The sequence below is a fragment of the Myxocyprinus asiaticus genome, chromosome 36, assembly GCF_019703515.2.
Source record: "Myxocyprinus asiaticus isolate MX2 ecotype Aquarium Trade chromosome 36, UBuf_Myxa_2, whole genome shotgun sequence".
NCBI classification, from domain to species: Eukaryota; Metazoa; Chordata; class Actinopteri; order Cypriniformes; family Catostomidae; genus Myxocyprinus; species Myxocyprinus asiaticus.
The window spans coordinates 18,326,561-18,339,385 of NC_059379.1; the positions used below are offsets into that span (position 1 = coordinate 18,326,561).

General features: G+C 38.7%; 1 protein-coding gene across 2 annotated transcripts; it reads left to right on the top strand.

Annotated features, from left to right (window-relative positions):
* Window positions 1-577: 577 nt before the first annotated feature.
* On the top strand, window positions 578-11,010 carry LOC127427279 (alpha-synuclein-like). Of its 2 annotated transcripts, XM_051674777.1 has the most exons (6): window positions 578-969; window positions 5,564-5,605; window positions 6,343-6,470; window positions 7,104-7,121; window positions 8,226-8,273; window positions 9,448-11,010. In XM_051674777.1, the coding sequence occupies exons 1-6, from the start codon at window positions 849-851 to the stop codon at window positions 9,454-9,456; spliced, it is 366 nt and encodes a 121-aa protein (XP_051530737.1). In that variant the 5' UTR covers window positions 578-848; the 3' UTR covers window positions 9,457-11,010. The 2 variants fall into 2 exon arrangements, with proteins under 2 accessions (XP_051530737.1, XP_051530739.1); XM_051674779.1 differs by lacking the exon at window positions 7,104-7,121 and having other exon boundaries at window positions 582-969.
* Window positions 11,011-12,825: the final 1,815 nt, after the last annotated feature.

The following is a 12,825-nucleotide window of genomic DNA, read 5'->3' on the forward strand; positions in this document are numbered from 1 at the left end:
ACTAGGTGGTCTGTTATTTACCATCCTCATCCAATCATATTGCATTATACCAGGGAACTTGCTGAGTTGTGACTTTCAGCTGACAATTCTAATATTTTTTTAGCATGGAAAGTAAGGAATGATTCAGCTGTTTTTGAATCATCACTGTTTTTTGACAGTGTAATCCACTTTGCAATTCATCCACAGCTGTTTGCAGTCCAGCATGAATATATAAAGTTTTTAAATTTTACCAAAACATTGGTATTATAACATTATAGCATAATAATAACATTATATCCTAGTAATAAATGTATAATTACACACAATTAGACAAAAACATGTTTCACTATGGTAATAGTAAAGTGTTCTGCCTTCAAGAATTTGAAAATCATTGTCATAGTTCAAATAAGAATGTAAATAAGAATGTGGCAATAATTGTAAATAGCAGCTGGTTTTAATGCACTGTGGGCTACAGCATAATAAATATGTAATCAGCCTGCATGACATTGCTGTAAGAGGCAGTGCATGTCTGCTGTGTGAGTGGTGTGGGTGGGGGCTGTAGCCGCAGCACGACTTAAATACACTGCAGCATCCAGCAGGTTCTGTCTCTCTGCATCCAATTCTCATGCGCCTGCTCAACTCTCTCTCCTCACTCTCACTCTCTCTCTCTCTCGCTCTCTCTCTCTCTCTCTCTCATTTTATTTCTCTCTCGTTCAAGAGTGTTTGTGCATCTGTCCATACCATCACAGAATTGTGTATTCCTTTCTCTTGCCATCTGAAACTTTCAACACAGAGATATTTTCAACCTTTGCAAAACCTGCCAGGCCCCATCTGCGTGCAGAGCATCATCTTCAAATTCAACGTCCAGGATGGATGCTCTAATGAAGGGATTCTCCATGGCCAAGGAGGGAGTGGTGGCTGCAGCTGAGAAGACTAAAGCTGGGGTTGAAGAGGCAGCTCTTAGGACCAAGGAAGGGGTCATGTATGTGGGTAAGTGCAGATGTTTGGAAGAAGAGACAGAGGAAATTACAGGAGTGGAGAGTGTGCTAATCCATGCTGGGATTTGATGCATCGCTGACAATGGTAATAATTGTTTTATTCTGTAAAGGTCTGCGCAATTATTCACAAAGGATTTAATGCAAATGTGATGGATGAGTCTGCATTCCATTAGTGTGCGTGAGTGTGTGCGTGTGTGTGTGCGTGCGTGTGTGTGTGTGTGTGCGCGCTCGAGAAGGGGGGTCTCGGTGAGGTTGCATTATAGTCTGCTGAGGAACTGGGAGAGATTAGATTGTGAATGTAGGTTACACGACTGATAAAACGAGTGCTGCAATGATGGTGCAGGGAGAGAAACCTGCGGTGTGGTGAAGGCATGATAGAGGTGCACTCCTGAACTGGACAAGATAAATGCTATAAATACAGTGCCAAGATCAGTGTACACTAAACTTAAGAATTTGGTCATTTATTTTGAAAAAGTGCTCAAAATGCTTATCATTGATTTCTTCAGAATTTGAACAAATGCATAGTGACCACTATAAATCATCAAAATGTGAAGAACAAGAACTGACAACAGTAATAATTTATTATTAATTGAAAAAAAAAATGCATTTGTGCATTGTACATCGTCATTGCAAAAATGCTGCAAAAAGCCATCTTTTCGCAAATGAACACAAGCATGCTGTAAAAAGCCATCACCATTTTTTTTTTCTTGCAGTAGTTATTTCCTAGTGTTGTTCATGTGCATATGTGTAAGAGAGAGAAAGTTGGAAGGAGGGCATATATAAAGGATCAGCTGAGCACTGCAGCATTCACTCCCTCCCTTTCTGCACTCCCTGTCTCCATGCAAGTATATGTGTGTGAACGTGTGTGCCGATGCAGCAGGATTTGCCCGGTTGTGTGAGTGGACTCTGATGACTAACTCTCACCACCCCCTTATGCCACTGAGAGAGAGAGTGGAAATGAGAGGAGCAGTGATCAGTGTTATGTCACAGGCTTGCAGCCCCATAGCATCTGATGTGCTCATCAGCACAGAAATGAACAGATGGCATAGAGATAACATGACAGAGACTGGAAATACAAACTACAAGCTAAAAGTTAACTCTAAACAGTTTAAAGCAAAAACAATGTTCATTGATTTGTTCTCCTGAATGGAGTCCTTCTTAAATTTACTGATTTCCCCTCCCCCTCGTCCCATAGAGGATCAGAGAGCTCTAGAAAACATATTAAACACCAATCAAATTTTCATCACCTATTACTCGTCAGTGGTAAGCTTACCTAATCCAATCAAATCTACAGTCTACTCTCAGCTCCACCGCTGTTTGTAATCTTTATAACCACTCCCCAGCAAAGTCACCTGTTCAGAGGTCACAGTCCTGAAAAGATGCTCTCATTGTAATGTGTAGTGTCAGGGGGCTTCATGGTGCTTATATGGCAATATGTTTACTAGGGCGTGAAGCCATTACTCAGGTTTATACTTACAAAGGCAGGTTACTTTTTTCCACTTGCAAAATCTCCAAGAATGCTACTTGTAAAATCACTGCTGAGAATTACGTACCACGAAGGCCCTTTGGTCTAATGGGATGTGTTAGTCTGGGCAAGGTGGGAGCTTTTGAATTAGAGCCTTATGTTCTGAAGATGCAGTGTTCTTACGAACGGCATATGACGCAGTAGATATCTCCTCGACACAGACTGCAAAATCCCAGTGCAGCCTGGTAGTGACTGCATACACTTTATCTACAAGCAGCTCAGATCACTCCAACAAACAGATAAAGTCTATTTAAAAAGCAAACTCATTGAATGTGACATGATATAATGATTTCTTCTTTAAGGGCAGGCTGGGAGAGCTGTGAAGCAGCTTTTACAGAAAGACTGCAGGACAGTAGTTAGCAGCCATATAGATGTACTCAGTCGTGCAGAAGCATTTCAAAACTGAGCTTACACAGAAACAGCTAGGGAGGGACAGATGGATGGAGAAAGAGAGAGAGAAAGAAAGAGGGAACTCTCAGAATAGATCTCTCCATTTCTGAGAATAGAGAAGAACAGACCCATGTCCGAGTATAAATTGAAGACACACTGGAATATGGAAGGATTCCGGCCTAACCTAGGGATGAGTTCTTTTTTTTATTTTATTATTTTTTTTTTATGTTTGAATACATGATAGCAGTACAAGCCTAACCTGTGTTATACAATAAGAGGGTAAGCATAAAACAACATAAAACTCTTCTTTTTTCTTCTTATTCTTCAGATAAAATTTTTTTTGGTTGATACTCAAGCAAAGTATACATGCACAGAGTCAACCATTTGTCAACACTTTATCCCCCGTTAATTCCCTATCTCCCTGCCAGTCCCTAACCCCACCCCAACCCCCAACAAATATTCCCATGGTCCAAACAAACTCTTAAAAGGAAATGGTCACCCAAAAATGAAAATACTCTAATCATTTACTCTCCCTCATGTCATCCCAGATGTGTAGCCTATGACTTTCTTACTTCTGTTGGACACAAATTAAGATTTTTAGAAAATATATAATCTCTTATTGGTCCATTCAATACAAGTGAAAGTTTGCCAGAACTTTGAAGCTCCAAAAAGCACTTAAAGGCAGAATAAAAGTAATCCATACAACTCCAGTGGTGAAATCCATGTCTTCAGAAGTGATATGATAGGTGTGGGCAGGGTCGTTTCTAGGCATAGACGCAGGGCCGCCCATAAGGGGGGAAAAGGGGACAGTTTTCAGGGGTGCAGCGACTGGGGAGGGGGCAAAGAGAGATAGATCAACACCCTCGTTAATGCTGTGACATCCAGAGATCGGCCGTGGGCATTGCGCGCATTACCCGCGACATGATCGCCGCTACAACATGCACCGTGCAGGCAACCCAGGCGGTCGTCTAGGGCACCACCTGCTGGGGGGGCGCTAAAGATGAGGCCTCCACCACACACCCCCTCAACCCCCACCCCCCGACAGGGGCACCAATAGGGATCTCGCCTAGGGTGCCAGAATGGTCTGAAATGGCCCTGGGTGTGGGTGAGGAACAGATCAATATTTAAGTCATTTTTTTCCTATAGATGTTCACTTTCACCAGCCCTCCTAAGCCCTCTCTTCTCTTCTGAGTTCTTCTTCTTTTGTTTTTGGTGATTCACATTCTTTGAGCATATCGCAACCTACTTGGCAGGGAGGAGAATTTGTAGTAAAAAAGGACTTAAATGTTGATCTGTTTATCACCCACACCTATTATATCACTTCTGAAGACATAGATTTAACCACTGGAGTTATGTGGATTAATTTTATGCTGCCATTATATGCTTTTTGGAGCTTTAAAGTTCTGGCCACCATTCACTTGAATTGTGTGGACCTACAGAAGAAAATAAGTCATACACACCTGGGATGGCATGAGGGTGAGTAAATGATGAAGAATTTTCATTTTTGGGTGAATTATCCCTTTAAAGACTTTGAAGCATGTAGTATCATTGTCTCTTAATCAGTACTGTTAATGGAGTATTTGGTACCATATTTACATTTACATTTATTCATTTGGAAGATGCTTTTATCCAAAACGACTTACAAAAGAGGAAAAACATAAGTGAATCATCCTAAGGAGACAGTGGAATGAAAAGTGCCATATTACAAAGTTTCACTAGCATCAGAATTGCATTAAAAACAATTTTTTTGACTGGTTAAGTGCTCATGGAAAAGACGTGTTTTTAGCCGTTTTTGAAGACAGAAAGTGAGTCAGCTTCACGGATGGAGTTGGGAAGGTCATTCCACCAATGTGCTATGATGAAGTCGAAAGTCCGGGAAAGTGTTTGGTGCCTCTTTGTGTTGGTACAACAAGGCGATATTCCTTAGCCGACCGCAGGCTTCTAGTGAGCACATAGCTCTGCAGAAATGATTTTAGGTATGCTGGAGCAGACCCAGTGACTGTTTTGTATGCCAGCATCATACGTGACATGATACGTGCATCAACTGGCAGCCAGTGAAGAAAGACAAGGAGTGGTGTAACATGCGCTCTCTTTGGTTGATTAAAGACCAGACGTGCTGCTGCATTCTGGATCATTTGCAGGGGTCTAATTGCACAAGCAGGGAGGCCTGCAATGAGAGCCTTACAGTAGTCCAGTCTAGTTAGGACAAGTGACTGAACAAGAATATCAGCTTTGGAATTCCCACATATTTCCTCTGCTATCTCTAGTACTTTATCACCTGCAAATAGAGAGGAGCATGCAAGTTTAAAAAATAAAAATAGAATACTATACCCCTTAACTCAACACAAAAAAACAGTCATCTAAATATAATCTTTTACCAGCTGCAATATGTACAGTAAAGTTGCTGCACAAACTACTCAGCAGTTGAAATTGTTTTCTGTTCATTATTATGGCCATCTTATTTTTATGTAATAACTTTAAAAAAATTATACTTCAAATTTATGCAGAATAGATACCTTAATTAGGATGCCTTTCTCTCTTGTGATGTATTTTTATATGGAGCTTATTCTTCAGTGTACTCAGAAAAGTCAATAGAAAAAAAAGTATATGTGCCCTAAGAGAATTTTTGAGGGGCTTGAAAACTTTTCATGTGTTTATTTCCATGTTTCAGGCAGCAAGACAAAGGAGGGAGTGGTATCAGGCGTAAACACAGGTGAGCAACAAAAAATTTGCCTGTTGACCTTTTTCACACTCCAGGTTTCGGAACGTGGAAGTAAACGTTTGCAGGGTAAACTTCGACAGTGGTGAATAGGAGTGAATGGGAGATCACGGCAAATATTATTTTCACTTACCCATTTGCTTGCTCCAAGAGCAAAAGAAAAAAATCCACTATTAAGTTTGAATGACTTTCCAGGAGAGTTAAAAAATAGAGAGAGGTGGATTAAGACAAATTTACTGTCACTCTCTCAGCAGCTGTAATAGAAACCCCTTCGCAGCTGTGGTAATTCTTTTTTTTAACTAATTCCAGGGTAATATAACACAAAGTATAATGTTATAAATTTACACTCATTGTTTAAAAAATGTATAATATAAAACATTTTAGATATTTACGCTGATAAATAAGGCAGAAACGCATCATCGCAGTCTGTGAAAAAGGTCTATTGTTTTGTGAATATTTAGACCATGTCCACACTTTTTAAATACGTTTTTGCTTGAGAACGCATTGATTTGGCTACGTTTACTCCTCTCGTCCACACTGAAATGGCGTATTTCTCCAAAGTGTGCTCTAATACCGCATACGTACACGATGATGTTAGGAAACCGAAAACAGAGATTTCAGCCAAAAATGTGGCTCTAGTGTGGACATGGCCTTGAAGAATAGAATCTGAGGCGAGACAGAAAAGAAAAGCTAATTTACTCTTTCACTCTTTGTAACACCGACTCTCACAGTTGCCCAGAGGACCACAGACCAGGCGAACATCGTAGGTGAAACAGCGGTGGGCAGCTCTAATGAACTTGGACAGAAGACAGTAGAGGGTCTCGAGAATGTGGCTGCGTCAACTGGCCTCGTCAATCCGGTGAGTGTAAGAGAAGGATACAGCTGCAGGCCGAGCTCCAAAAAGGGGCGGGAGCTCCAAACCGCCATCAATGATATACAGAGCCCCTAACCTAAACCTTTCCCTAACTGTAACCCTAACAGAATGTGGAAGTGTCGCCCCCTTTTGGAGCTGGCCCCTTTCTGTAGTAACCCTGCCCACTTCTATAGTTACCCCGCCCTCTTTTGGAGATTTCATCCCCATTTAGAGATCTCTGTGCTGCAGCTATACCTACTTAGAATGGAGAGCCTGCGCGCTCATGCTGTTCTTCATTAACTCCAGTAGGTGTCGCCCTTTCCCCCAATAAAATCACATTAAATTCCAACATTTGCTGAAGTCACCTCTTTAAATTTACATTTTATATTTGATATTTTTAATGTTTTATATTTAGGAGCTTTTTAAATTACTTAAGTCTAACCTGAGGAACTAAGATCAGCCTGTGAATACCACAAAATCAACATCTATGACTTCAAATAATTGGCAGTTTTGTTTGTTATCTGGTTACTTTGCTTGCCCAGACCACTGCACTATGCTACACGTACTATATAAATGGTGTATTTTGTGTGTAACTTGTTTGTTTGATTTTTCCCCTGTTTGTACATCTGCTGTTGACAGGATGAGGCTTTATATGAGGTGCTTATGAAATGGGGCTAGGAATGGCAGTTTGGTTTGTAGAGAGAAATGTGTTTGTTGATGGCCTGTGAATGTTTGTCACATGCTGCCTATGAGACTAAGCTTTAACCTTATCTACCCTTAGCTGAACACTATATGACATAACACACCGATGGGGCAAATGTTTGCAACCATCAATATAACAGCGGTTCACCTATCCCTTCATTTAAACCCTTTTAGATTCATTCTCTACATCGTGCAGCCAATGAAGCTGAAAGGCTGCATTGATCATCTGCATTGATTATCTCATTGATTACCTGAATTCCCATCATTTGCCATCAAGTTATAGATTTACTATGGTCAGTGATCTGTCAATTGTAAAAAATAAAAACCTGGACTCTGGAGAAACCTATCCGTCAGCATTCCCATTCATCTCAGTGGCAGTTGCTCAGTTGCTGCATGAAGAATGCAATTTAAAATCTGCCATCTTGGGCACATCTTTGCCCATGGGCACTCCAAGTTTTCTTATGCAATCACCATAGATGTAAAAGTCATGTGAGTGATTAAATGATATTTACCTGTCTAAGGCAGGCAATAAAATCATTGCCGCTGTATGAGCAAGGAACCTGAGCACTTTTTCATGATAATAGCATGTCTAGTTAAGAATGCAATAACGGATACAATAAATATGATTCACCAATAACTAAATTATAGCAAAACCGTTACACTTTAACATCCTCAAACAGCCCCTTACCTATTTGAATGTTTGGATATTGTGCATGCCAGAATGATGGCTTATCTAGGAACCAAGGTCTTGTCTCCTAATGCATGAATTAATCAACATAAGTATTTGACCTGACTGAACAATAATTATTTATTGTTTAGCATCCCTCCCTCCATCTCTGCAGAGACAGAAGTCATAACACGCAGCAGTAAACAGACATTCTCCCTCAGCACAGGGAGTGTCTGAGTGGCCCACGGCTGTGATGCATCTGAGCATGAGTGAATGGATGTCATTTAATATGCCAATGTTTAACACATGACAAAAGCAGAGGATGATATTGAGCTACATATGAAGAATATAAATAGATCTAAATCTTGGATATTACTGTTTGTATTCCACAGGGTGACTTCTCCCATGGTGGTGGCATGGAAGGAGGAGAGGGTGGTGAGGTGAGAACAGAGAAAATTACTTTGTTTAAAAACCATTAGAGGCACAAATCCCATTTTTTGTTTGTTTTTTGTTTTTGTTTTTTGTTTTTTTGTGAGAACAATAAAATTAGCATACCATGAAGGTAGTTTTTAACACATCAAATGTCTGTACCTCCCACCTTAAAATGGTAATTTTTCCCTGTCCCACCTCAGGTCTTGACCTTCTCAACTGTATCCAATTAAATTTGAATTGATATTCAGTTCATTATAGTCAAAAGCTATGCTTAATTATAAATAATTACCAGAAACGTAATCAGCTCTGTCCCACTGACCTTTTGCACAACCCTGTTACTGCATGATTTTCCTTCTATTACTGATAATGAAATGTTCCTAAAAATTGTGAAACTCAAGATGTAACATTATTTGGACCCGTCCTACAGCATGGTGTGAAAACAAATAATCTCATTCCATTTTCTAATTTTTTACACAGATTGTAGTGTTGACTGCATTCTTCAAGATCAGCAGTTCAATCCTGTTCCCAAAGTTTTTTAAGACAAAAAATAAATAAACAAGTAAATAATAATAATAATAAAACAAAGATTTTCCTTTAAATTACTGGAAATATAAGTTTTTTAATAACTGCGAACCAGCATTTGGCCCCCTCTGAGTGATAGCTTCATTTAGGCTAAATATCCAACTTTTTATCAATAATAATAATTAGTATAATTATAATTTTTTATTTACTGTTTATTGCTAGAAAAAGTTATGATTTATTTCTTTAGATTTCTTGGAAAACTAAGTTTATTAATAACTACAAGTCAGCATTTGGCCCCAAACTAGCTAGCTCCTGTATGCAATTTATTATTATTATTATTTGTGTTTATTAATAGAAAATAAAATCATACAAATCGCATCTTTAAACTACATTCATACATGTCCCAAATTTTAAGGTCGCAAAAATAGCAAACCTCATAAAATGAACATTAAATATTATGTAATATGTAGTTTGATCTACTGAGGTAGACTTCCTTTCACTAACTATTTGCTAAAAAAAATTAAAATATTTTGAGTTTTACAGGCCCTGTTTTATGACCTATTTGTGGAAAGTGTCAAAAGAATCTGTGGTGATATATGCAAACCATCTAATAAAAATATTTAGTCTGTTTTAAATTAATAGTCTTTATTTTTTCAACAGGGTTATTAGTCCAGAGGCGTGGAGCTGAGAACAGTCCCCTATCTTCCCTCTGACTCTCCTCCTCTGAGTTTCTGCTCCAAAGCCTCACCCCAACCAAACTCCAGATGTTCCTGATATTTTTTTGTGACTGTATGGAAAATCAGAATTGAAAAAAGACTTTCCCTGAGCCCTATAGCCTTTAGATGTGTGATGCTTTCCCTCCTGCCCAGCTCATCATCGGTGGTGTTATCATGCTTTCCTCTTAAATGTTATTGTTATTCCTCTGCCCTTCCACTATAATGCCTCATCTAAAACACACACACACATCTAACATACACTCTTTACACAAAAAATGGACAGGAATTGTGTAGCTTAGAGGCTGATATCAGAAGCTGATGTGGTCTTTTAGGAGCATGGCTGAGGAAAATAAAAAAAAAAACCTTCCCGCATGACCAGTAATGTAAGAAAAGTAATACATTTACATTTCATCAGGGCATGTAGCAATATCCGTTGGATCTTTGTGAGATCATAGCCATGTTTGAATTTATTTAGTCTTGAAAATGCTGCAATGTACGCAATGACGAGTTGTGTGTACATTAAGAGATACATTACATTCCTTTAGTTCAGTATGTGTGGCAGAATTGAGTTAATGTGTGCTTGACCAACAGACTTACTGTGTGTTAGAGTATTCTAAGAACAAATATGTTCATTCACAAAATGTGAGATCATACTGTAAACATAGATACTGTAAAAAAAAAGAATAATTATCTGTATTAATGTAGCAGTGGTAGAATTACATCTCTTCACTAGCTTGTCTTTGCACACATGAGATTTGGTGTTGATGGGTATTGAGAGAAATTTGAACAGCAAAAACAATACAAGTGTCTGTTTTGTCTGTTGAAAAAAGGCAGTGGACCCCTTCAGGTGCTAGGGCAGGAAGGAAGGTGTAAGACCCTTCAATGTTGTGGAAACAGATCAAATCTTCCAATAATTCCTGCTCTGTATTGTCATGATTTTGTTGCAGTGCATGGGAAGTCAGTGTGCAGCCATAACACATCTGTGATGCCAGCAATGTAAAAGCAATACTACAGCACCATTGCGAAGTTTGTGATTGGTCTGTTTTGCAATACTGTGCTATGCTGACTTAAGGCACTGTGTTTTCCCAAGGGGATGCATTGAAGTGTAGACCTTTGCTAATAAGATGAGTGTTTCAACCTTCATTAAGCCTTTTGTCCCTCCACACCCTAGTCCCTAGTCGTCACTCAACAGTGTATTCAGATCCACCCGAAACTTGTGTCTGCTATTGGTAACTAGAACAAAATTTTATCAAACAATGCAGTTTGTTTTTTCTTTGAAGCCACAAAAAACCGAAGACTGCATGTTGCCTTATCAGCACACCTACTGTATATTCACACACACATACACACACACACACAAACTGATTTCGCTTACAGACACACCAAGCTAATGATCGAAACACAAAAGCACACACAAATGCCCCACATACCTTTTATGTTGCCATCAAAGCAAGCAAGCTGATTTTATAAATTGTATAAGTGAAATAAACAGTTTTGTTGAAATCAACGCAGCGGTGTCAATTTTGATTTTGCTAACAGGATTGGAGAAATTTCCTTAGCAAATGTAGTATGCACTAAAAATGAAGTGTGACCTATGTAGTATGCAGGGCAAGTAACAGTAGCGTAACTTGGATCTTGCGGGCCCCAGTGCAAAGAAACTGTCAGGCCCCATTTAAAATACGCCATTTCAGTGTGGATGAGAGGAGTAAACATAGACAAATCAATGCGTTCTCAAGCAAAAACTTATTTAAAAAGTGTGAACATGGTCTAAATATTCACAAAGGTGTCATTTTTATGGTTTCTTTTGGTCGACCGTTGTGGACCCCCCTCTCATTTCCGGCCCTAGGGTGGCTGCCCATCATCTCCTCCCTCTAGTTACACCCATGGCAATTAATATGCACATGTACTAAAAATTTTGTTTTGACTATGATTGACAGTCAGAATAAAGTATTCCAGAGAGCCCTGTAATAAATATGCACACCACTTCAACTACTCCATACTGTCGTCCATACATAGTAGTGCATACTATACTCTGTAGTACATAAAAAGAACATGTAAACAAAACGTAAACCATTTCTTTTCTAACCAAATGTAACTCCTGCATCATATACCAAGTCTTCTGAAGGCATACAATCACTTTGTATGGTGAATAACAGACTGAAATTTAAGTCCTTATTCTCTTCATTAATCAAATCATTAATAAAGTCCATTAGCAGTGCTGAAATCCAATATCATGGCTACATCGATAGCATCTAACCTTATTGGTTCTTGTGCATCACCAATGAAAATTATCAAATTTGTCTGTTTATCATACAAAGTGATCATATGCTTTCAGAAGACTTGGTACAGTATATGACGCAAAAGTTGCATGGACTACTTTTGACACTTTTTTTTAAGCATTAAAAGTGAGTCCCTTTGCACTGCCACTGCATTTAATTCAGTCCCATTCATTACATTTCTTTAGTCTCTAAAGAAGAAAGTAATATGGGTTTGAAACAACATGAGGTTGAGTAAATGACAGAATTTTCATTTGGGGTAAACGATCCCTTTAATAGCAGCTCGACCCACTAAATTGATGCCAAACAATCTGACATAAAAACAGCAGCGTAGCATTTTTTTATCACCCCAAAACACTGCTTGTTGGAACACTAGCGTTGTTAGTGGAAAGGTTGTTTTATTTTCAAAACAGCTAAGCAAAGCTTAGTTAAGATAGTAGCGTCACTACCATGGGTAAATTTTCTTTTAACCACCAGTATTAACCGGTTATTTGCTAACTGACAAGCCATAAATCAAGCAAGTTACCAAACGTGGCATGACGAAGGCAAAATGTGTTTTGTCAACAAGTCTATACTGGCTGAAACAACAGACTCACATGACAAATCTTTATATTTAGCATTAGTTATTACATAAATATTTGAATGAATATTTCCATTTCGTAACAAACAAATTAAGAATGGATCATTTGCATATCCAATTAACCTATGAAGCGATTGGTTAGGGGCAGGGGGTAGAGAGCAAGGTTACTGAAATGCATAGAAACTTTTATGAGCTTGGACTGCAGGATTTAAATCTGAACTGACACTCAAAACAAACATCAAGCCTAAACATATTCGTACAGACCACAGCAATTATACAGCACTCCTTAAGTACATTGCCCTTTGGGGATCTATCAGGACACACCCAGTACATACAGCAGACCAAACTATAGATCTATCTGTATAGATGGGCCATTTGCAGAATAGAACAATTACACTGTTAAACATTGTTTTTGTATAAATAAATAAATAAACCCACTAATTTCTCTTTATCAAATAAAATACTT

What these genes read in the sequence shown, in the direction of transcription:
- LOC127427279 (XM_051674777.1), top strand. Translation starts at nt 849, where the DNA reads ATGGATGCTCTAATGAAGGGATTCTCCATGGCCAAGGAGGGAGTGGTG. An exon ending in GGAAGGGGTCATGTATGTGG is followed by an intron (nt 970 to 5,563) that starts GTAAGTGCAGAT and finishes TCCATGTTTCAG; the next exon opens with GCAGCAAGACAAAGGAGGGA. An exon ending in GGTATCAGGCGTAAACACAG is followed by an intron (nt 5,606 to 6,342) that starts GTGAGCAACAAA and finishes CGACTCTCACAG; the next exon opens with TTGCCCAGAGGACCACAGAC.